At 57.6% G+C, this 24,396-nt stretch overlaps 1 protein-coding gene across 1 annotated transcript in view; it reads right to left on the bottom strand.

The window, feature by feature from the left end:
- Positions 1-24,396, bottom strand: part of INTS3 (integrator complex subunit 3) — a 37,067-nt gene that overhangs the window by 1,075 nt on the left and 11,596 nt on the right. The window contains exons 6-27 of the mRNA XM_065857530.2: positions 24,281-24,347; positions 21,801-21,945; positions 20,370-20,499; positions 17,547-17,644; positions 16,210-16,401; positions 15,533-15,620; positions 14,955-15,034; positions 13,411-13,502; positions 12,809-12,915; positions 12,004-12,123; positions 10,559-10,688; positions 9,685-9,739; positions 8,828-8,931; positions 8,156-8,200; positions 7,638-7,757; positions 7,357-7,510; positions 5,238-5,306; positions 3,772-3,847; positions 2,994-3,107; positions 2,583-2,631; positions 2,270-2,437; positions 125-225 (exon numbers count right to left, since the gene is read on the bottom strand). Of these exons, the coding sequence (XP_065713602.1) occupies positions 125-225; positions 2,270-2,437; positions 2,583-2,631; positions 2,994-3,107; positions 3,772-3,847; positions 5,238-5,306; positions 7,357-7,510; positions 7,638-7,757; positions 8,156-8,200; positions 8,828-8,931; positions 9,685-9,739; positions 10,559-10,688; positions 12,004-12,123; positions 12,809-12,915; positions 13,411-13,502; positions 14,955-15,034; positions 15,533-15,620; positions 16,210-16,401; positions 17,547-17,644; positions 20,370-20,499; positions 21,801-21,945; positions 24,281-24,347 (2,304 nt within the window). The remainder of the gene's footprint in view (positions 1-124; positions 226-2,269; positions 2,438-2,582; positions 2,632-2,993; positions 3,108-3,771; positions 3,848-5,237; positions 5,307-7,356; positions 7,511-7,637; positions 7,758-8,155; positions 8,201-8,827; positions 8,932-9,684; positions 9,740-10,558; positions 10,689-12,003; positions 12,124-12,808; positions 12,916-13,410; positions 13,503-14,954; positions 15,035-15,532; positions 15,621-16,209; positions 16,402-17,546; positions 17,645-20,369; positions 20,500-21,800; positions 21,946-24,280; positions 24,348-24,396) is intronic.

The raw sequence follows: 24,396 nt of genomic DNA, 5'->3' as shown, positions 1-24,396 counted from the left end.
GCAGGAATTTGGGTCAGAGACTTAAGGGTGCGTGCCCCCCATGCACGGGAACCCCTCTGACCGCATCCATTTTGGACACAGCGCCCCGGGGCCGCTTGTGGTGGCGGAGCCGGGGGGTACGTACAGTTCTGTTTGGTGTTGGTCAGGTTGAGGCGCAGGTTGTCCAGGTGCTCCAGGATCTGCTCCAGCGTCAGCTGCGCCAGTTTGCTGCTGGAGCTGCGCAGGCTGGGGGGGTGAAGAACAGCGCTGGTTAGTGCAGACCCTCAGTTTGTCCCCCCCACCAAAGACAGGCTGTGGGACCCCTTGTTTGTGGGGGCACTGAGTGTCACAGCCCCAACCCCTCCAGCACAGAGAACACCACCCCGGGGTGCCCCAAAAGCTGGAGCTGGGGGGACGGGGAGCGGCAGAAAATCGGTTTTCTGGCTCTGGCACACGTCCCCTGAGGCTGGGCAGCACGCGCTGCTCCAGGGGACAAATCCTGCTCAGGGTGCTGCCACTGCCATCCCCGGTAGGTCCGGGCGCCCCATGCTGAGCCCCAGCCAGGGGACGGTGCCCGGTGCCAAGCGCCTGGGGCCCCAGCTGGCCGCTCGTTAATTAGTGGTGATTAGACCTGGATCCGCCTTGGATCCCGGAACAGAACAGACGCGTTGTTCAGCTGTGAGAAACTGTTAATTAACACGGAGGAACAAATGAAGGCACCCATTTCCCTCCGGAGAGCAGGGGGGACACAGAGGTGGCACCGCGAGCACCAGCGAGGTCCCGGTGACAAGGAACCTCCTGGCAGGTCCCAGCCAAGCGGTGGCCGTGGGGGCAGGTGGGGGGTCCTTGGGGACAGCTCTGCCATGGCACAGCGTGGGCGTCCTTGGGGACAGCTCTGCCATGGCACAGCGTGAGGGTCCTTGGGGACAGCTCTGCCATGGCACGGTGTGAGGGTCCTTGGGGACAGCTCTGCCGTGGCACGGTGTGAGGGTCCTTGGGGCCAGCTCTGCCGTGGCACAGCATGGGCGACCTTGGGGACAGTTCTGCCATGGCACAGCGTGGGCATCCTTGGGGACAGCTCTGCCGTGGCACAGCGTGAGGGTCCCTGGGGACAGCTCTGCCATGGCACAGTGTGGGCGTCCTTGGGGACAGCTCTGCCGTGGCACAGCGTGGGCGTCCTTGGGGACAGCTCTGCCGTGGCACAGCGTGAGGGTCCCTGGGGACAGCTCTGCCGTGGCACAGCGTGGGCATCCTTGGGGACAGCTCTGCCGTGGCACAGCGTGGGCGTCCCTGGGGACAGCTCTGCCGTGGCACAGCGTGGGCGTCCTTGGGGACAGCTCTGCCGTGGCACAGCGTGGGCGTCCTTGGGGACAGCTCTGCCATGGCACAGCGTGGGCGTCCCTGGGGACAGCTCTGCCGTGGCACAGCGTGGGCGTCCTTGGGGACAGCTCTGCCGTGGCACAGTGTGAGGGTCCCTGGGGACAGCTCTGCCATGGCACAGCGTGGGCGTCCTTGGGGACAGCTCTGCCGTGGCACAGCGTGGGCGTCCTTGGGGACAGCTCTGCCATGGCACAGTGTGAGGGTCCTTGGGGACAGCTCTGCCGTGGCACAGCGTGGGCGTCCTTGGGGACAGCTCTGCCGTGGCACAGCGTGGGCGTCCTTGGGGACAGCTCTGCCATGGCACAGTGTGAGGGTCCTTGGGGACAGCTCTGCCGTGGCACAGCGTGGGTGTCCTTGGGGACAGCTCTGCCGTGGCACAGCGTGAGGGTCCCTCGGGACAGCTCTGCCGTGGCACAGCGTGGGTGTCCTTGGGGACAGCTCTGCCGTGGCACAGCGTGGGTGTCCTTCGGGACACGCTGCAGCAGGAACGCGGGTTGCTCTGCTTGCCCAGGACACTAGATGTCCTTCCCACTCCAGCAATGGGCTGCGGGCAGGGACCAGGACACAGAGGACACTGCCAAGGGGACAGGGACACAGAGGACCCCGCCGAGGGGACCGTCCTCCTCCCCTGCCCCAGGGGCTGCGTGACCCAGCACAGAGTGGCGCCAGGACCATGCGTTCCTTGTCCCAGCTGGTGATGGCTGCGCCGAGGCCAGAGGCCGATGCTGCTCTTCGAGGTTGGATAAAAGGCTGGGAAAGGGCCCCGTGCCACCGCTCACGCCAGCAGCTGAAATCGCATCCACACAGCGCTGGGTCACAACGGCTCCCGCTGGCGGGACGTCAGCGCAGGCCAGACCAAAGAGACGCTGGGCCGCGGCTCCGGCTGCGTGTCGGCCCACCCTGCCCTCACCTTTGGCGTTTTCGGGGGAGGCTGTTGTTCTTGATCAGCAGTGATTTGATGTGCTCGGCCAGGAGGTCGTCGTGTTTGATGCACCAGTGCCGCAGGATGCTGGTGGTGAACTGGTCGCCGGGGTGGCAGGGTCGGCTCAGCACCATCTTCACCATCTCCTCGCTGGGCCTGTGGCAAACGGGGACACAGAATCAGAGAATCGTTTTGGTTGGAGAAGCCCCACTGGTGTCACACGTGTCCACCCTCCCGTGTCCCCAGGGTGCTCAGGAGAGCGACAGCTGTGCTGTCACGGCACGGAGCCCCACGCACTCACTTCTCTCGCCTCAGCTGCAGCAGCAGGCAGGATAACGCCTCGGGGTGATCTGCAACACCGCACAGAATCGCATCCAATCACTTTGGTTGGAAAAGCCACTCAAGATCATCGAGTCCAAGCATTAACCCTGAGAACCTCATCTCTGTGTATTCCAACCCCTCCAGGGATGGTGACTCCAGCGCTGCCCTGGGCAGCTGTTCCAACACCCACAGCCCTTTGGGGAGAAATCACCCCAAATTTCCACCCTCAACCCACCCTGGCGCAACTTGAGGCCGTTTCCCCAGCTCCCTCAGCCGCTCCCATCACACTTGTGCTCCAGCCCCTCACCAGCTCCATTCCCTTCTCTCAACTCCCTCCAGCACCCCAAGGCCTTTCTTGGTGGGAGGTGATCCCGCCATGGGGACAGCTCACCTTTGTACTTGAGGTGCTGCAGGATGGGGATGATGGTCTCCAGGGGGATGTTGTGCGCCAGGAACAGCTGCCAGGTGCAGTACTGCTCAAAGGTCTCCCAGTCCAGGCTTTGAACTGGTGGGGAAAGCACAAACTGGTGAGCAGAGCCGTGTGGCGCCGGGGTCAATGTTGTTCCCACCCGGTATTACACCCACCCCAGAGAAATCTGAGAACAGTCAAGTTATAGGTACCTATCCCGAGAACACTCAGGACACAAGAAAATAGTGAGCACGCAAGATTTGTGAATGTGAATCAAGTCGATCAGGCGTTAACCTCATCTAATCACCTTAAGAGAACGTGCAGAGCCTGGGATTATGCTCCGGCAACGCGCCAGGGCTCAGCAGCCGGGTAAAACCCGTTAGAGCACCCAGCTCGGATCACACCGCTAAAGCCGACAATCCGGTTTAGGGCAGCGATCCTTTAAGCAGCAGCGATAGTACCACGAGGAAATCCAGACCTCGGCACGACCGGGCCAGCACAAGAGCCGCTCTCGGATGCTGCGTGAGCAGCCGGTTTGTGTGAGGCTCTTCCTATGGCCACGGGCGGCATTGCTGGCCCGGCACAGCTCGGCACGGACTGCAACCCTCCCAAATCAAAATGCAAAGTTGTGGTGAACGCCACAGCTTTCTCCCTTTGCAGGGATTTAGGGTGTCTCTGCAAAACGGGATCTCCCAAGGGTGGGAAGGCTTGGGGTGCCCAGGAACGGTTCTGCTTTCCCCGCCGTGGGGTCGTTACTCACTCAGGATGTTCAGCACCGAGTCCTTGCGGAACATGACGAGGTTCCCCATCATGACGTGGCACACCAGCTCCTGCAACTGGGCGGCAGAGCGAACGGGGTTAGCGGGGCGCCCGGGCTCCACCGCAGCCCCGTGATGTGGAAAGCGAGCGGAGAAGCCGCCGCTCCACCGGTATCAGAGAGAGCAGGGAGGCCCAGAAACCCCGCGGGCTGCAGCTGGTTTGTAAATCAGAGCTGGGCTCAGCAGCTCCAGGGAGCAGCAGCTGTTGAGAGGGACCAGCAGAGGCAAAGTAGTAACGAGAGGTTAATGGTTTCACACATCAACACCCAGGCCGGGGAGCAAGTGTCACGCAGGACAGACAGCAGATCCGCGCAACCCAGGCGGGATCTGTCACCCTGTTCGGTGACAAACACCGGGGACCTTGTGCTGCAGGCGCTCTCAGACCCAGGTTTTTGTAGATGGATGCACAAAGCCCGCTCGGCAGCGGGGAGGGCTCGGCAGCGCGCTGGGAAAGCTCCGACAGCCCCACGCGTCTCTACTCGGGGTCCCCGATTGTCCCTGCGCCACAGGGCAGGGGGTGACGCTGCCCAAATCCTGCCCCGGGGGCTCCGCTCGCAGGGCTGGGTACGGGGGCCACGCAGCCAGAGCATCGCGGGGAAACAGATGAAGAATAACAGGAAGGAATGAAGGAATTGGAGAAGGGAGGGGAGAGGAAACGCTACAGGCCCTGCTGGGAAAAACAACCCCTTTGTGTTTGAGCGCGGCGGCAGAGCCGGGAGCAGAGGAGTCCGAGCGGCGCTGGGCTGGGGGGTCAGGGCACCGTGACTCAAACTTCTCCAGTCTGCCAAGTAAAACTTGCTGGCGAGGCGTTCTGGCCCCCGCGCAGCTGGGAACAGCACAACTGGCCAGGAATGGTGTATAAATAGGGCGAGTTGAAGGGTTATCAGCAGATCACGCTCCAGACGAGCCCAGACAGCAGAAAAACGCAGTCCAGCATTCCTGCTGGTGCCCACCGCCCGCCCCCGGCTCTCGCCGCAACTATTTTTGGGTTGCTCATGGCAACTCGGCGTGACCGTGGGGAACGGTTCCCTCCAGGAGGGTCTAACGAGGGTTTGGCCTTCGCTCGTCCGGCTGCGGAGCCTCCAGCGGGCGCAACCTCAGCCCCACGGCACCTTTGCTGCATGTGCCCGTCACATCGGCGACTCATTTGGGTTGGAGAAGCCCCTCAAGATCAAGTCCAACTGTTAACCCACCCCTGGCACTGCCCGCATGTCCCTGAGAACCTCATCTCCACGTCTGTTCAACCCTCCAGGGATGGCGACTCCAGCACTGCCCTGGGCAGCTGTTCCAATGCCCAACAGCCCTTTCCATGAAGAACCATTTCAGGTTAAAACCTCTTGGGAACAGGAAGATATAAGCGTTGCCGCTCTGTGCTGCCTCCCACCCCAGCCACCAGTCCCCTCCTTACCTGGAACGAGTCTATGACAGCCACGATCATGTTCAGCAGCTCGCCGCTTCGCAGGGTCTCGTCCGGGAACTGCAAGAGTTCAAAAGCAAAGAGCTCAGGAAAGGACACATGAGCTCCGAGGCAAAACTCCTCCTCGGTTCGGACACAGACACACGTTCCTCCTCGTGAGGGGCAGCATGGCCCTGTCTGACCCCAAACGCAACGGGGGAAGCGGCCGAGCGGGAAAAGGAGCCAAGAAAGCACAGGAAGGTTGGTTGGAGCAGGCAGGTGCACTTGCTACTCGAGTGGGCCAAGGGCTGCCAGGCAGTGAGCGCCCAGCACATCTGGAGCCACAGCTGACACCAAACATCTGGAGGGAGCGGAGCCACGATGCCGCTTCAGCTGTGGGGGGTAGAAGCCAGAGTGCTTCAAATTCCCCATGTTCCCCCCTATCCCTGCTAGCTCTGCTCGCTGTTCCGGTGCCTCGTGCGTTACGCGGCACGGCAAGGAAATAAACAACAAAAAACCAACACGCGGGGCAAAACGCCAGGAAAATTGGCAGCGGCAAGCTGCGGCTGCACCGCTCCGAGCTGGGCGTCCAGACACGCTGCTCTTGGGACCTCCTGCCTTGAGCTGCTCCGCACGCCCACGGGGGCAGCCGCGGTCTGACCCCGCTTTGGGGAGGAAGCTGTGAAACCCAAAGGGCCAGGGAGGGGATCCAGCTGCTCCTCCGTGCCAGGAACCCCTGGAACCCGCTCCGTGCTGCTGTGCGGTACAGGGGCGATGCCTCCGCAGGTTTTCCTCCCCTCCCCAGGCTTCCCACAGAAGCCCCTGGGATGAACGGGGCTGGACAGCCTCAACGCCCAGATGTTCCTGCAGAACCAGCCAGAAAGGAGGGAGGAGGGGGGACAAGCAGCTCATTCCTCCCAGGGAAATGAGAAAGTACACACAGAACCGTGACCCCCTCGTCTCCTCGGAGCACACGTTACCCCCCCTCTCCTCCTCCTGGCCCTGAAGCCAGACGAGCTGGACGCTTGTTGGGAGCAGCTTCCGACCTTGCGACCGCTTCAACTCAAACTCTGCGAGAGCGCTCAGCAGCGTCCCAGCAGCGGGTGGTGACAGGGACTGGGGGAACTGGGACTGAGCTGCGACCCAGCTGGTGCAGATGCCTGGCTCTCCGTTCCAAACTCAACGCTAAATCCAGCTGGCTCCACCGCAGCACCGAGTGCTGAAAGCAATACAAACTTGTACAAAATCCAAGAGTTCAGGGCAGGCAGCGGAACTTGTCCCCCCAGACTTGGACACGTCTGCTCGGAGCCTCCACCTGCTGCTCTCCAGAAAGGCAGGAGCAGAGAGAAAAACCATGGATAACATCGTTGTGCATGCGGCCAAGACAGTGAGGTTAGAGCCTCGGCATCTGCAGAGCACGTGGGGCTTTCACAGGGCAGGACAACAGCACGTTTGGAATATCGCGTCCAGTTGTGGCCCCTCAGCTCCAGAAGGACAGGGAACTGCTGGAGAGTCCAGCGCAGCCACCAAGATGCTGAAGGGAGCGGAGCATCTCCCGTGTGAGGAAAGGCTGAGGGAGCTGGGGCTCTGGAGCTGGAGAAGAGGAGACTGAGGGGGGACTCATTGCTGGGGATCAAGGTGGAAAGGGGCAGTGTCAGGAGGATGGAGCCAGGCTCTGCTGGGTGACACCAGTGACAGGACAAGGGGCAATGGGTGCAAACTGGAACACAGGAGGTTCCGCTGGAAGATGAGAAGCAACTTGTTGGGGGTGAGGGTGGCAGAGCCTGGCCCAGGCTGCCCAGGGAGGTTGTGGAGTCTCCTTCTCTGCAGACATTCAAACCCCCTGGACCCCTTCCTGTGGAACCTCAGCTGGGTGTTCCTGCTCCGGGGGGATTGCACTGGATGAGTTTTCCAGGTCCCTTCAACCCCTCACATTCTGGGGTTCTTTGATCCACGCCCCCGTTAGACCGGGCTGGATGGAGACCGCATTGTTCTCAGCCTAACAGAGCTGTTCCTAGGCTTGCCAGCTTCTCGGCTGCAGCGCAACAGGCCTGAAGCACAGGACCAAACCACCCTGGCGCTGAGCCGCCTGCAGGAAGGCTCATCTAAACTGGCATTCCCGCTGCCTTACCTCTGTGTAAATGGAGGGGGTGAGGTAGCAGAGCAGCCGCACGTCGTCTTCCTGGCAGGCCTTCATGTCCATCATCAGACAAGTGTGCAGGTCCCCCAGCTGCGTGGCCTGGGCGAAGGACTCGTACAGGTTCATCTTCCCCGCCGCGGCTTTGCTGGAGGAGGGAGACGGACGGGTGGGTGAGCGAGGAGCCGCGGTGCTGCGGTGGCGCTGACACCGAGCCGTCTCTTGGAGGCAGCACCGGCCAAGTGGAGGCTCGGGTGCTTTCCCCGCGGATCTACCTGGCTTTTAAATAGTACAGGAGGTGGTAGCCGATCTTGGGTTGCTTCTGGTAGAGCTCTGAGAGGAGATCCAGCAGCAGCGAGAAACCGCTGTTATCTTCCTGCATCTGGCAGAGGTTCCTTGGGGAGCAGAGGACAGGAGATGGTGACGTTTCGTGGCATCCCGTGCACCGGCTCTCTGCTAACGGGGACCAGCACCTCGTAGGGAAACCCAGATGTCCTGGGCACCCACTCTGCGGACTGGACTCAAGGGACACCCAACGGGACGTGCAGCGACAAAGGGGTCAGGACCCAGCAAATCTGAGTGACCCGGGGACCCCAGGCTCCCACAAATGAGCTGTGATTTTCCTGTATTTTAGGTCTTTCTACTAAACAAAACACAACAAGGCAGAAGGAAGCAATAAACTGATTCTTGGATAAGCCCCGTGGCTTGCAGGGCAGAATTAGACCCACAGGGTTCACCCTCGGGAAGCAAACAGGAAAGCTCTGACTTATTCAAAAAATATCCCAGGACATACCTAAATATTAGGTAGAGAGGCTTCCCCACCGACTCCTCCAGAGACCTGCGGGACAAACGCACCGGTCAGAGCTCCACGTGCACCCACGCTCTGTGTTTCCCCAGCAACGGCCGGGAGAAAAACCCACGGACCTTGTGTGCCAAGGTCCTCAGGCCACCCAGAGCCACCCTGAGCTCACGGGGACATGGGAATGGTCCTGTTAACAGAGGCAGCAGCTCTGACCCCCAGCCCTGTTCCGGCAAAATCCAGGAGGAAGAGCGTACGTGTCCTCATGTGGGTTAAGACAAGACTAATTTTGTTAGCGATTTTTCCTTTCAATTAGATTATTCTAAATAACTGCATTTTTCTGATGTTGGCTGCATGTTTTTTCCGGCCAGTGTTCGCTCTGCAGCTGATAAGCGCCCATATTTAGTGGTTTGGGAAAGTAGAGCAGGGACAGATGGTGTTTTTAGGACCTTCTGTGCCCCAGGAAGCCAGGAGCCACCAGCTTCTCCCTGGTGGGGAGGAAGAAGATGGTCTCTTGTGATATGACACCTGTTGAGCAGCTTCACACTTGACCCTGGATTGTTTCACAGGGGTAGCCTGCTGAAAAGCGAACGTTTGACTGGGAAAAGCCCAAATCTCAGCGTGAAATGACGAGACGCGTGCAAACCAAAATAAATAGAACCTTACTCCTCCGTGATTTCTTCTGGCAAAACCTCACCACGGAAGTGAGCTTTAAATAGCTCCTGGAGACAGGATGCGAGCACCGATAACTGCTCCGAGTCGAAGTCCTCCTGACGGAGAGAAAGGAAGGAATGAGAGGAGAAAGCAGCAGCTCCAGCCCTGCCCAACCGGCACAGCCACAGCCAGGGGGACCCGGCAGAGCCGCCGCTGCACTGAACGGACCCTGAGCTCCGCAGGAGCCGTTTTGCTGCTTTACTGCAGCACCAGAGCTGCTCGTCAGCCAGATGAGCCCCTAATTGATGCCCAGCTCTGAAGCACTTCACAGTCACTTCGGTCCACTTATCCTCTAATGGCCAGTAATTCACTGAGCTCAGCTCTCCCTCCGCAAAGGGCGCGGGGACCCAAGGCGCTTGGCAACGAGGATTTACACCCTGAGAAACCCTTTTCCCCGTGCTCCCGCAGCGGGAAGCAGCTCTCATCTGCTAAAAGGCCACTTGACTCGAAATGGAGCCGGTTCCAGGCAGGGGATGGTGAAGCTTCCCTTGAATGCTCAGCCCGCGGCGAACACCCGCAGCTCTTCTGCTGGGCCGGGTTTGCTGCAGCCTCCGCCGAGCACAAAACCAGGAGCGTCCCCAACGCAACAGCAACTGGGGACGGAGCAATTTTCCCCTCCCACGAGCAGCAGCTCGGGGCTGTGTTTAACACCCAATGCACGCCGCGCCATTTTGGACTCATTTAGGCTTCGAGCATCCTCGGGATCCTCTGTCCCCTCGTTCAGTCGCGGCTCTTGGGGCAGAGCTGCCCAGCCCACACCAGCCTGGCCGCTCTGGTTTCCCAGTTAGGCGGCAGCTCTGTGCAGTTACCTCCAGGACTTGATCCACGATTTCCTGCATGACCTCACACTGAGCTTCCGTATCGCTGGAGCACAAAAACAAGAGGAAATCCAAGTTACATAGGAAGATACCGAGGAGCAGGGACAAGGGGGCTTTGTGCTGAGCTGGTTCTGCTTGGGAGCGCCCCCCTCCAAGAGCTGAGAGGTGGGGGGCTCAGCCTTGTGCTAGTGCCAGGCTTAGAGATAGGCCCGGTTTAGAAGTGCACGCCGCAGAGATTGAGCCCTGGAAAAACAGGCTGTGCAGTGGCAGCACCTACTTCCAGAAAAGCGTCCGAGGTTGTCTGCAGCGAGACAAACAAATTAAATGACTAAAAGCATAAGATTAAATGCACTTCAAGCCATCAAGACATAAATTACATTAAATCAGTTTACTACGCCAAGGTCTGCAAAGCAAGAGCTTTTTTTAACCTTCTTTAGATGGAGTTAATTCCAAGGTCACTGAAAATCAAGTCCGGAGAACACGCAGACACAGGTGTCAGTGTCCCTGGGGAACGTGTCCCGTGCACAGATGGACTGAAACCCCCAAGAAGTTTCCCCCGTCAATCCAACAGCAGAGAAGGATAAAACTCAAGAGCCTTTTGCCTTTCTGTCACTGATTCAGATAAATGCCCCCAGCAAATTGTTGTGCCCGGGTCCGAGCCTGCTCCAAGGACAAATTACAAGGTTCTTAACGCAGCACCTTTGAAAACCTTCTGGCTCTTTCCTGCAGAACCTGAGCAGGATGGCGTTAGCTCTGAGAGAAGCGCTCTGGAGCGGGCAGCATTGCGCAACACGACTGAAAGGCCTTGCGTGGCGTTTCCCCGAAGAGATCAACACGAAATGTCACAGCACCAAACGATACCAACCTTCCCTTCTGCAGCTGCAGGACTTTGTCCTTCAGCGACTCGTCCAGTTGGTCCAGGAACGGTGTGATATCAACAGGCTCCTCCACAATGGTCTCCTTGATCGGGTGGAACCTGAACTCCCTCTTCTTCCCTGCAACAACGAAAGCAACAGGTGGAACAGTCTATTTTCCCACAAAGCTGTGTCTAGGAAGTGTCAGAGGCAATTTTTGTCCTAGCAGCGGAGTTGTGGGGGGCTGTGGGGACAGGGTCCGGCCTCAGATCTCGCCTTCGCCCTTTGGAGATGCGCCCAGGTCACGGCGAGGACGGTGGGACGGGATCCAAATGCAGGGGATGCCCAGAATCGTGGTTCTCGTTCGGTTGTTTCCAAACCTGACGCCTCGCCTGCCCTTGGCCATGTTCCGTGCGCGCAGCCGGCTTGCGAGCCTCTCTCCACCCGACGTGCAAACGCTCGTGTTCAGGACGCCAGGACTGGGACACCAACTGCTTTTCCACATCCTCATCCTCCAGCCTCATTCCGAGGCCACAAAAATGAACCGTGGCAGAGGCCAGAAGCGCTCACGAGCACTCCCAAGGAAGCTGCTGCTATGGGATGGCACAAAGTGGCCAAACCCCTTGACAAAAATCCTCTCTGCATGTGGCTTTCGAGCCTGTGTCCCTGTCAAGGGCCCCAAGCAGCTGGCTGGGCGCTGATGGGAATTTTGACACAGTGCTACAGCACAGTGTCACATATTGTCCCCATGGCCTCTCCCCACCGCAGGATTAACCCCCCAGGACTGTAGGAAGCCCATGAGAGTCCCATCACAAACATCTTGAGATGCCTCAAGCTCCAGAGAACGAGCGAAGGGGATTTTGGCCTTCTGCAGGCTTAGAGAGGGAGCGAGCGTAATGGAAACCATGAGGCTGAGCAATTAGAGGCCTGAGCCTCATTAGCAGCTGCCTGAGAACAGAGAAGACACCCTGTTCCCAAACAGCATCTGCCACAGGGATTCCCAACCACACAGTAGGGCTCGAGACAGTTGGACATGAAGAGAGAAACACATGGGTGGAGAAAACACTGTGTTTGAAGGGTCTGAGCTCTAAGGAATAACCAGGTGAGGAGAGGAAGCCCAGGGGCCTTTCAATTTGAGCACAGATTTGTGTCCTGTCTACTGGTTTTGGCTGTCGGGGACTGGGAACCAGTACAATATCGGCCTCAACGCCTGAAGGAAGCCTGGATCTCACGAAAGGGATCTGTCCCGGGTCCGGCAACCCCCACGGCTCGTGGGAAAGGGGTTTTGAGGGAACTGTGCTTACAGAAGTCTGTCCAAGAATCCTCCATCACGAAGGGAAGGTGCCCGCAAAGCCAGTGAGGAAACACCGACCAGCGCGGAGGCAAACGGTGGCGATCCGGCCACGACGGTGCCGAAGTTGAGAGCGTGGGTGCTCAGCTGCCTGAGCTCCCTCACCTTTGCTGCTCAGGTCTTCCTCGTCGTCACTGAATGCGGCCTCGGCGTTGTCGTAGCAACCGTCGTCCTTCTCTGACATATGATTGTCCATCTCCATGGAAACGGGTTCCTCAACTTTGACTGCAAGAGAAGGCAGAGGGGTCAGAGCAGGAGCCTGCGAGTCACCTCCACCGATAACCACGCTCCGGAGAGGGGATAAAGCGCCCTGCAAAGGGGAAAAATGAGTTTGGGCAAGCGGCAGACCCTGGAAAACTCATGTTGGGGAAGAGCTGTTCCCAGCGACTCCACTTGGGCACCAAGTGGGGATGGTGAGCGCAGCAGGACCAGTGCATTTTCCACCTGCACTGCCTGGCATCCTTCGTGCTCTATTTCCCTCGCCCGGACCAGCAGCAGAGCCCAAGTCCCAGCGCAGGGCAGCGGTTTTGCCAGCTCTGCCAGGCCAAGACACACAGGGCAGTGGTGTTTGGTGGCTGCTCCGGTGGGGCCTGCGGCCAGAGCAGCTGATGCAACAGGAAAACCAGACAGGCAGAGCTGGCAAAGCAGCAGCGCTCTCTTGTTAAATAAACGTTAGAGATGCTTGCTCTCTGTTTAACCTGATTATGTTAATCAATTAGGTTTTCTGCGAGACAAGAAAGGGTAAGCAGCCCCTACAGAGCAGAGAGAAAACAAGATAGTGCAAATCTTAAGCGTACGGCACGGCAGGGATGAAGGGAGACCACGAAACGCAAGCATCCAGAGCTCCGTCCGAACAGAAAAGCCAGGAGAACCGCGTCCCCAAAGGCAGCACCACTGCACCGCTCCCTACCTTCGATGGGTGGCGAGGGCGAACTGCAGAACTCGGGGAATTTCTCCCTCAGCATGGCGCGGAGCTCTTTGTCCAGCTTGGGGTTGTCGAAGAGAGGGGCCAGGTGTCTGTGTCGGGAAGGGAAAGGGGATGAGAAGCACGCCTGCTCCGTTCTGTTCCGTCTCAGGGACCAGAAAGGGCCAAGGACATTCCTGTCTGCCTGGAGCGGCCGGAGCTTTCTTATGGAATAACAGAATCATTTTGGTTGGAAGAGACTATTAAGATCATCGAGTCCAACCATAACCTAAATCTAGCACTAAATCGTGTCCCTAAGAGCGTCGTCTTTACATCTTTTAAACCCCGCCAGGGATGGTGACTCCAGCAGCCTGTTCCAACGCTTCACTTCTTAACACACCTAATCCCCTCCCTTCAAGGAACAGCTCTCAGGACAAGCGTCAGCACCGTGGAAACGCAGCTGTGGCTTCTTCCACGGTTTGTACATAACATAAATGCCCCCGTAGCTCTGACAGAGCATGGAGGTCGTTTGGACTAAGCTGGTGAGGCCCAGGGAGGACTGGTGCACAGCGGGCGTATACAAGGAGGAAAATTCAGGGCTGTCTTACGCGAGGACTCGCTTCTCCACGATGTGCGTGAGGGAGTTGAACACGCCTTGCCGGACGTGAGCCTCCAGCGGGGGGTAGAAGTTGGGAATGATCTGGAAACAGGAGAATGACAACGTTAGTGCCATGAACCCCCCTGCCTGCCCTCGGGCTTGTGTCAGGCAGCAGGACACAGCCAGATGAGCTAAAACCACCGCTCAGCTCGAGGTCGTTTCCTCTCTCGTCCAGTCCTTTGCTTCTGGAAGCAGCAGGATGACTCATCCCCAAAATCTCGGTCATCCCAGGAACCTTGCACCCAGTTCTTTTGGACTCGGGCAGCCCGGGGATGGGAGGACACGGAGGGAGGAAAGCGATGCAGCTCAGAGCCAGAGAAGATCCCGCTTCCAAGAAGCGGCATCAGCCCTCTCTGGAACCAAACTCCCAGAAGCAGCAGCTCTTTGCAGTGCTGGCCCCAGGACCAAGGGGCAGGAGCAGCTCTGCTCCCTGCCCAAAGAGGGACCAACATCCTTCAGAAGGGAGATAACAGGTCCAACTTGTCCCCCCACCACACGGAGATTCCGTTTGCCCTCAGGGGACGACACCGGGCCAAGCATTAAGTACTAAAGGCAACAATTCAGAAGCCTTTTTTCCTACCAACGCTCATCACTCCGCAAGAATTCCTTTGCAGAGCCGAGAAGTCTCAGGCGTGTTCCCACAGCCCTAACGAACGACACGTGGGCCCAACGCTCCGAGCGCCAGGAAGGGCCCCGGATTTATCCAGAGCTCAGGGGACTTGCCAAAGCCTCTGGTAGTTGGGTTGAAGAGGTGAATAATTTGGCCGAGCTCTTGGCAGATCAGCGAGGGGAAAATCCCTCCTTAACGCAGCAGGGGTAAGGGGAGGTTAAGAGGGTTGCCAGCAGATACTGAGCTATTCCGCAGGCGATTTTGCAATCAAGGCAGAGCAGACCAGATGATGCACTGAGGAATGTGGAACAAAAGAAGAAGAAGGAACAGCTTGTTTGTTTGTTTGTTTTTTTGGCTCTGAAGAGCAGGCAGCGAGACAACCCTGGTTTGCTGCTCAAGCATCACCAGCTCTAGGGATTCGTGGAATTCCCTTCCTGCGGGATGGGGCAGCAACGCGGCTTCGCTCCAAAACTCTGGGGGGTGAAAATGCGTCTTGTGTGAACCTGCGGCACCGTTCCTGCCCTCGGGACACCGAGCAGGGCTCAGCGCTTAAGTGCTCAGGGCTTCCAGACCCTCAGCATCTTTGTGTCCCCGCGCTGGGCTCTCTCCTTGTCCTTCTTAAACCGGGGAGCGCAGAACCGGTCCCAGTAAGTCCAGACGGGGCCTCAGCAGCAGGAGGACAACCTGCTGGCCACGCTTTTCCTCACACACCCCAGGTACCGTTGGGTTCTTGGCCACATGGTCCCTCTACACTGTCCCCGGTGACACCCCTGAGTTGTTCCAGACCCCCGCAGTTGCTTTCACAGCCCTCATTGCTCAACCCCCCACCATGTAACTCATTTGCAAGGCAGAGAATCCCCCGGAAAGAGCGCGGGGCGGCTCACCCGGCACATGAAATCCAGCAGCGTGGCGGTGATGGCAGGGTGAGGCTTCATGGAGTGGTGCATCACCAGGATGGCAGGCTCTGCAAGGAGAGAGCGGGGAGCCCTGTGCTGAGAGCCCCAGAGATGCCCCCACCCCCTGTGCTCCCCTCTACACCACAGACCCAGCATTCTGCCTTTGGGGTGCTGAGAGAACCCCCTTTTAGCTCCTACGCACCCTCATCCAGCTCCTAAATCACACTTAGGCTTCCAGAAGCAGCTTCCCTGCAGGCAGGAGCTCTGAGCAAGGTCCCTGGCTGGATTAGTCCTTGCTCATGTGTCCCCAGGCCCTGGGATAGCCCCTGGGAAACGATGCTCTGGGATCAGTCGCCCACCCCAAGGAAGGTGCTGCTGCCACCAACTTGAAAAATCACAATTAAAAGTGGCTCCACCAAAACAGCTCCCCAGGAAGTTCAGGGGAGCGAGCTGATGCCCCTCGAAGATAATCTGTTGGGTTTTCCCCACCACATCGCACTACGTGGAAGCCATGAACCCCTTCTTCAACCCCTGCCCACTGCGAGAAACGGTCCCCGTGGAGTCACCTATGTTCATGATGCTGTCCTTCTCGGGGTTGAAGAAGAGCCAGTCATAAAATAGGGCCAGTTTGGCATTTGAAGCAGCAACGTTGGACTAGAGGGAAAGAAAACAAACCACAAAGTTGGCTGATGAACACAGGCACAGCTACAGTTGCTTCCTCACCAGCTTCTGCGAGTGCTGCAGATCACGGTCCTGGGTGGGACAAGGGACAGGCTTTGGGGACAGACGGGAAGCCAAGGAGGTTGTAAGGAGGCACCTCAGTGCATGTGCTGGGACAGGAGAGGCCCCACGACTTGCAGTCAGGCCATAAGCATAAAGCAGAAACAAAGGGCATAGAGTCACAGAAACACAATCACTTTGGTTGGAAAAGACCCTTAAGATCATTGAGTCCAACCATAAACTGAACCATGACAAGCTGGAAGGGAAAAGGTGAGTTTTATGCTGGGAAAGCAGATCCCGAAGGATCCAAAGTGCAGCAGAGTCAGGATTAAATATCCAGAGCGCAGAACAAAGGGCGACATCTTAACCGCTGGTCTGCAACTCTTCCCTTCAGCCCAGGGAGCAAATACCCAACCCCGACCTCCCAGCAGCTTCCAGTGGCAGCTGGTTGCTCCTTCCCTGCAAGGGAAGCGATCTCAGGTGGTTCCACAGCTCATTTTGGGGTCTGGCCCTCCCAGCTCACCGTGCAGGTGGTCAGCAGCCACCCGATGATGGCCCAGCGCGGGAGGATGTCGGAGCTGAGCACCTCGTTGGAGGGGTGGACCACACCGCAGATGTAGCGGATGAGGTCGCAGCGCAGGGACTGGCTGTCCGGCGTGGACAGGTACTGCCGCTGGAACCAGTCCTGGTACCGCTTCTGCTGCCCGAACCGCACCTGGGTTGTGGGGGAAAGAATCACACAGAATCCCAGAGTGTCAGGGGTTGGAAGGGACCTGGAAAGCTCATCCGGTGCAATTCCCCGGAGCAGGAACACCCAGCTGAGGTTCCACAGGAAGGGGTCCAGGGGGTTTGAATGTCTGCAGAGAAGGAGACTCCACAACCTCCCTGGGCAGCCTGGGCCAGGCTCTGCCACCCTCAGCCCCAACAAGTTGCTTCTCATCTTCCAGCGGAACCTCCTGTGTTCCAGTTTGCACCCATTGCCCCTTGTCCTGTCACTGGTGTCACCCAGCAGAGCCTGGCTCCATCCTCCTGACACTGCCCCTTTCCATCTTGATCCCCAGCAATGAGTCCCCCCTCAGTCTCCTCTTCTCCAGCTCCAGAGCCCCAGCTCCCTCAGCCTTTCCTCACACGGGAGATGCTCCACTCCCTCCAGCATCTTGGTGGCTGCGCTGGACTCTCTCCAGCAGTTCCCTGTCCTTCTGGAGCTGAGGGGCCACAACTGGAGACAAAAGACGCAGGTTTTGCTCAAGGCCTCAGCAAAAAGCTGCTAGAACCGCAGCCTGCTGTCCTCCTTTGGCTCCACATCCTACTCCCTATCTGTCCTGTGCTGGCAGCGGCTTCAGAGAGCCCAAGGAAGCCAAAAAGGCCGTTGTGCAGCGTTCTCACGCAGGGTCTGTCCCCCATGGAGTGACGGGACCGCACAGCAGCCCAGCCCCACGAGGGGCAGCGAGCTCTGCCTGGCGTGCGAACACAGATAACAGCTGAACGGCGAACCCCGCTGCTGCCGCGCAGCTCCCGGCCTCCCCGGGACACGGCTGCTGTTTGCCGGAGCTCCGATAACCCACCGCATCGCAGCGTTCAGAGCAAGCGCTGTGCCTTGGCGAGCGGCCAGCCAGGAGCAACGTGAGCGTTCTGTGATTCTGATTCCCCTGCAAAAGCCCTTTTTGTGCCTTTCAATGAATACCAGGGATGTCTCAGGCCCATCTGCACCAGCTCCTGCTGGGCAGGTTTTCCTCCTCCTGTCGCCATTCGATGCCAGAAGCAACAAATACACCAGTAAAGCTCTGCCCAACCTCCCAGTGCCAGAACGGGGACTGAGCAGGGACGAGCATCACCCCCCGGTGAGCGTGAGGGACTTACCCGTGAGGTCATGAAGAGCAGCTTGGTTTCCATGTCGGGTGTGAGGCGACACGCCAGGAATTTGCGCGAAGTCCTCGACTGGAGGAGCTGCAGGACACCTGGGGAGACAGAGAGAGAAAAGTGGGTCTGCGCTCACAACAGCACGACGGGACAACCCACGGGACACTCGTGATGGCCCCACGGACGGCACGACCGGGATCTGCCAACATCTGAGCTTGGAACAACAAGCTCTTTTTCCCCCAAAGCTTCAGGCAGTGGAAAGGGATCAAGATTTTGGTTGGAAAAGGTCTCCGAAAGCGCCTCGTGTCCAGAGCGAAGGTTTAGCCAGCGATCGCTCGTGAGGATGCCAGAGAAGGGAGGGAGGATGTGCGGAGAGCAAGGACAAGATCTGGAGGGGAAACGAGGAAGTCCAGAGGCCACGTCCCAAGTTGCAACCAGAGCACGTTCTCCATCTCCCACCCCCTTGCAAGGGAGCACAAAGACGATCTTATGGAGGCCACAAAAGTGATCTGAGGCTGGAACAGCTCTGCTGGGGGACAGGCTGAGAGTTGAGGTGTTCAGCTATGGAAGAGAAGCTCCAGGGAGACATTAGTGCAGCCTTTCCAGACTTAAAAGATGGGGACAGACTTTTGAGCAGGGCCTGTTGTGACAGGACAAGGGGTGATGGGTTTAAATTAAAAGATTGAGGCTGGATAGAATGGAATTGTTGCCCTGAGGGTGGTGAGAGCCTGGCCCAGGTACCCAGAGAGGTGGTGGATGAACCATCCCTGGAGACATCCCAGGCCAGGCTGGACGGGCTCTGAGCACCCTGAGCTGGTGAAGATGTCCCTGCTCATGGCAGGGGGGCACTGTATGAGCTTTAAACCTCTCTTCCAACCCAAACTATTCTGTGATTCTACGATTCCACCCAGATGTGAAGATCAGACATAAGAGAAAACTTGCGTGAGCCAGCGCACGAAGGGAACAGAGCCTGGGAAGGAGAAGGGGACGTTGCACAAGCCGCTCTCGTTCCCAGACAGCTGCAAGGGGCGGAATTTATGACCTGAGCGGAGAGGCTTTGCTGCTGCCTGACAAGACCTGAAGGATTTACAGAGCGGCCAGTGCTGACGCAGACGAGCAGGCAGCGGGGACGCTTCGCTCTCTCACCATTTTGGGGGGGTCACACCTGGAAGGAGAAAGCTGCAAAGCGGAAAGAGCAGACACCAGCTCCCGCAGAGCTCAGAGCAAGGGTGGAGCGAGCTGCACGTCAAGGGAAAAGAGCCACGAAAGCACCTTGCTTGTTCAACTCTGCGGGAGGAACGGGTCCTGCGCCCGCAGCCGCCTCCTGCTGTCGTTTCCCCTGCGTTCGGTGCTGCTGAGCCCCGGTCCTGGTTGTGGGATGATTGTGGGAGCATGGAGCTCTGTGAGGACTGGGATCGGAGGTTCCAGAGCGATGCAAACCCCGGAGCACGGCGACTGGCAGCTGGTAGAGGTGCCAACCACCGTTAGAGCAATTACTGCAGGCAAGAGGGCAAAGGAGCGGCCTCGTGGAACCATTTGGGTTGGAAAAGCCCTGCTTGTTCGCTCCGAGTGGGGACAAGAAAGCTCAGCGCTCGGCTGGGATGGCCCAGAGCGCGCTGAGAAATGCTTCTAGTGATGCTACCCCTGCAGGCCTGAGCATTGGAAATGTGAAACGTGAGCTTGCCTTAAGCTGGGACTAAGATTCTTCTGCCCCACGGCTTAACACTGATAAACTAGAGAGGGGAACTTAATCCCTTGGGTCTCAGCATGGACCAGTAAGGACAGGAGAAAGGCTCCAGAGATGGAGAAGAGGCCCAGAGATCACAAGCTTTTAATCAAATGACGCGCTGCGAGTTTCCCTCGAGATCTTTCAGGTGACATTAACACAGCCCCATTCTCAAAGACTAAAATCGCCGTGGACAGATAACGATGTGACAGCCCCCGGAGAAGCGAATCATTGAAACCAATACAAATTATAAAGGTAACGCTCTCTCCGTTGTGTGTGTTTTAACGCAGACTGTGCGTGGAGCTCCACGGCCGAGCGCTCGGGACACCAAGCCTAACGGGAGCAAGAACATCCCGCTTAGAAAGAATCAGCTGCCGCACCTTCTGACCTTGTTTTAGAGCTTCATCAGGCTCTTTTCTAGAACCAGGAGGACTCAGACACTTTACATCTTTAGGCTCCAGCTTCATCTCAGCCTATAAATCAATTAATTTTTAAGAAAGCAACAACAAGAGTTATGGAAGCGTTAAGTCCGCAGGATTTTTGAGGATGGTTGAAATATCAGCCCTACTCAGAGTTCATTAAAAAGGCGACTTACAGTGTCCAGACAGCTATAGGTGTAAGACTAAAATTAATTAAAATTCACCTTTTTACCCCACGTTTGCGACAGACGCTCGTTCTGTGCTCCCGGGTGATGCTTCTGTACCAAACCCACAGCCCATCCCACCTCGTTATCCTTGAGAGGATCCATTTCTGCAGCTCTGATGTATTAATATTTGATGCACCCTGTTTCCCCAAAAATAAGCCCTACCCCAAAAACAAGCCCTAGCGTGACTTTTCAGGATGCTCAAAATACAAGCCCCACTCCAAAAATAAGCCCTAGTTACAGCTCATTTTAAAAGTCAATTTAAATAGTGTCCAGGCTTGTAAGAAAGTACAGTTAATTGGCAATTAATGCAGCGGGACAGACAGACCCTTCACCAAGAAAAGCAGGATCGCATCCAAAAGACCCCGCGAGACCCAGAACAAGGGTTGGAAAAAGGAATTCATGATGGGATTCAGGGTTGGGAGGGTTCTGATGACGCCCCGGCCCTGCCCACCTGTGAACTGCGTGCTGAGGACCTGCGGGTTGTGGATAATGTCCTTCCAGAGCTGCTCGAACTCGGGGATCCTCGCCACGTTCTGCAGCAGCCGCACGAGGTCCCGGCCGATCATGAAACAGTCCATGAACTGGGGAAACGGGGAAGAAAAGTCTCGTTTACCGTTCAAAATCTCATTTACTGTTCAAAATCTCATTGAGGGGGAAGGGAGGAACGGTCAGTCCTTCAACTTTCCTGCCGGCTGCGGATGATTCACTCTTTGCACAATATCCACGCTCCCGCCCTGGCAGCCTGCCCCTCTTTTGAAGCAGGTTCTGAGGGAGGGGGTGACAGGCGGGAAGGTCAGCGGCTATTTTAAAACGTTCTCTCTCTCGCGAAGCAAACAATCAGCCCATAAATCTGATGGCTTTTTCTCTCACAAGTCTCTGAAATGAGGACTTGACACTTGGCCCTTCCTGCCCCGCGAGGAGGAGGGGGATAGGGACAAGGACACCTGTGCCATCCAGCTTTGGTGGCTTCTCCTGCACCATGGGGACCAAAGCGTGGCCCGGAGCTGGTTTCTGTGTTATCCACAAGGCTGCGAGGACACCGGCAGCCTCCCAAAGGGAGAAACTGATGTTCAGGCAGCTACCGTAAGCCAGACAAGCACTGAGGTGCTGCAGTGGCAGGACTGGAATGGTTTAAACCCTTGTGGTTTGAATAAAAGAGCCAGCCCCATCAAAATGGCTGCTCTTCCCCTCTCTACAGCCTGGAGTGTGATGGGAGTTGGTGCAAAGGGTTCAAAAGCTGCTCACAGTCTGTGCTGAGAATGACAGAATGTGAGGGACCTGGGAAGCTCATCCAGTGCAACCCCCCCGGAGCAGGAACACCCAGCTGAGGTTCCACAGGAAGGGGTCCAGGGGGTTTGAATGTCTGCAGAGAAGGAGACTCCACAACCTCCCTGGGCAGCCTGGGCCAGGCTCTGCCACCCTCACCCCCAACAAGTTGCTTCTCATCTTCCAGCGGAACCTCCTGTGTTCCAGTTTGCACCCATTGCCCCTTGTCCTGTCACTGGTGTCACCCAGAAGAGCCTGGCTCCCTCCTCCTGACACTGCCCCTTTCCATCTTGATCCCCAGCAATGAGTCCCCCCTCAGTCTCCTCTTCTCCAGCTCCAGAGCCCCAGCTCCCTCAGCCTTTCCTCACACGGGAGATGCTCCACTCCCTCCAGCATCTTGGTGGCTGCGCTGGACTCTCTCCAGCAGTTCCCTGTCCTTCTGGAGCTGAGGGGCCACAACTGGACACAATATTCCAGTTGCGCTGTCACTGCCCGCACAGAACAAGCTGGGGGGTGACACATCTCACAGAAGCAACACCCCCGCACGCAGACACATACTCCCTGGGGAGGCAGGTGGCTTTTCCCAGCCGTCCCTTGTGTCCCTGACGACGCTCACCCGTTCCCGGAGGAGGGAGATGCAGAAATCCACCTCCTTTTGCCGAAGCGCCTGGAGCTGAGCCGTGCCGTGATGGTCCACGATGAGCCGCAGGTAGGTGTACACCGCCATGGCTATCAAGAGGCTGCTCTTCAGTACCCACTCTCTGCAAACGAAGGCAAAGAAACCACCTTCAGCCACCTCTTCCAGAGCCAGAAGGGATATAAACCTGAAGACTTGGGCCAGAGGAAGCCAAGGCACAACCAGCCATCGCTTTCTCTACTATCCAGGGAGGGACAAGCAACACCAGAATGGGGATTTAGGGAAATTTGTGCCTTTTCCTTGGCCATGGGGACACGTGTGGCTTCGGCAGGCGCGGCAAGAGGGGAATAGGACGGTCACACAAAAGAAGGGAAAGAACAGGGAGAAACAAGGCGAAATACTTGGGAGATTTGCAAGAGGGGAGAAGAGCCACGTAAAGCCTGGAACAGCGTGGGGAGGGACGTGGCAGCCCCATCGGGCGAAGGGAGCAGCGAGCGTCCCCACAGCGCCCGCAGCCCCGGGGGACACGCGGCTCCGCTCAGCACAGGGCTCTGTGCCCAGGGCTGGATGTTTGGAAGCGATTTCTTTCCCTGCTAACTTGTCCTGCATCCTCGGAGCGGCGCAGCCTTTCCATCGCCGCGCTGCTGGGCGTGCCGCGTTCTCAGCCTCCCTTATCTAAGCGCAACAATAAATATAATACTCTCAGTCCATAAAAAGCACCTTGTCAGCTCTCAGTGCTGGATGCCAAGAATGGGCCAGGCTGGCTCGGTGCCCCCAGCGTGATCCATCACCCGCAGCAGCCCCGGGCTGTAAATCTGGAGCCCTGAGGAGCCACCAGCCCAGCAGCAAATGAATCACCTGCCCTAAATCAGCGGGGGTGGCGGGGAAGACGTGACAAGCGTTTGCTTTTCTCCCCGCAGCGAGCTGGACGCCAGGAGCAGGTTGATTAGCGAGCCGGGCGGGCTGCGCACGGCGGTTTCGTTAGGGAGGATGTGGGAGTAATTAGGGCCGTGATCCCAGGGGGGTTGGCAGGTCGGCATCACCCCAGCGAGGGCCGTGCAGAAGAAGAAAGACGCTGTCCAAGGGAGGCAAAAGCCACTCAGAGCCATGGGGATTCATCGATCCGACAAGCAGAGAGAATGAAAACACCGGGAGGAGGCATCGCGCTCCTGCTGCCATTAGCAGGGAGCAGCTCAATTAACGCCGGGCGGTGCAGCGGCAGCGCGCTCGCCTCACCGGTGCTTGAGGAGCGGTTTTGCCGCAACTGTTTTTAATTAAAGCGAGCACTCAGCGCTCTGGAAGTGGCAGCGGATCTTCAGATGCGTGGCTTTAATTAAAGCTCTGGCCTGCTCCCCTAATCAAAGCGCATAAATCCCGGCGAAGGCCCGCGGGTTCTCCCTTGGGCGGTTTCTGTGCTGCTCCAGCGACACCTTCAACACGGCTCGAGCCTTTTCCTCTAGCACCTGTCCCAACAAACTCCTCGAGTGACAACGCTCAGCTGGGTTTTAGCGCACACGCGGTTCGGGATCCGCAGCGAGACGCTGCCGTTCCTCCCGCGGTCCGGCCGTTTGCCGTTATTTGTTCGCTTTGGCGACTCGCACCGGCGCACGGGAAGACAACACAAGACGCTGAGAAGGGCTTAAATGTAGTCAGGAATAGAAAGGTTGAGCTTAGCTGGGGAAGTAATGCGAAGAAGCAAAGCTCAACCATGAGCAGGAGGTTTTGGAGGGTCCCTGCTTCCCATGTGGAGGGCGCTAGATGGCTCTCACAGCACCGCGCTGTTCCCAGAGACTCAAAAAACCCCCCTAGGACTATAAACTGCGGCCAAATAAACGCTTTAACAACTTGATTGTTACCCACGGTAATAAGCGATTTCAGGAGAATCGGTGAAAAAAGCTATAGGCTATTTAAAAATGACTTTCCCCCGGCAAAGCTGCAGGGAGGAATTCTGCTTATCATCAATTAGCGGCTGCTTTGCCAACGAAGGACAATGCGGAGCCCGTAGGACAATATTCCCAGCTGGCCTGTCCACAACAAATTAAAGTTGCAGCCCTGACCAAGCGGGAGTTGTTTAAACACAGGAAGTTTTTTGGGCAATTAACTCCGTCCTCCTCCTCCCAGAAGGAAAACCTCCCCCGCAGCTGGGAAACGCAGCAAGAACGTATTCCTGGGACGCTGCGCCGAGCTCCGCGGCCACCGCTGTCACCTCCCGAGTGGCACACGCTGGGGACAGCGATCTGTTTGGGTCCATCGGTTTGTTTGCGGTGAGGAGCAGCCCCTAAGTGCTGCTGGAGGGATGTCAGGATGCCCCCCAGGCTCCGAGAGCCACAAATTCATGTTGTGGCTTGAAAAATACGCTTGGTAGGGAATGGAGAGGGGGATTTTTGTGCAGGAAACCCCACTGACACGGGTTGTGACCATAAATCCAGCACCCAAAGCGGGATAAGTGTCGCCTGTACCTTTGCTCCGTCAGTATCTCCAGAACGTTCTCGGCCAGCCAGATGTTCTTTGCTGTCACATCCCCACCTGAAAGCCAAAAAGCGACAGGGAAAAGCCGGTCAAAGGGGTGCGGGAC

Source organism: Patagioenas fasciata, chromosome 30 (assembly GCF_037038585.1).
Source record: "Patagioenas fasciata isolate bPatFas1 chromosome 30, bPatFas1.hap1, whole genome shotgun sequence".
In the NCBI taxonomy this organism is placed as follows: domain Eukaryota; kingdom Metazoa; phylum Chordata; class Aves; order Columbiformes; family Columbidae; genus Patagioenas; species Patagioenas fasciata.
The sequence above is the reverse complement of the archived record's forward strand: the minus strand, read 5'-3'. Positions and strand labels throughout refer to the sequence as shown.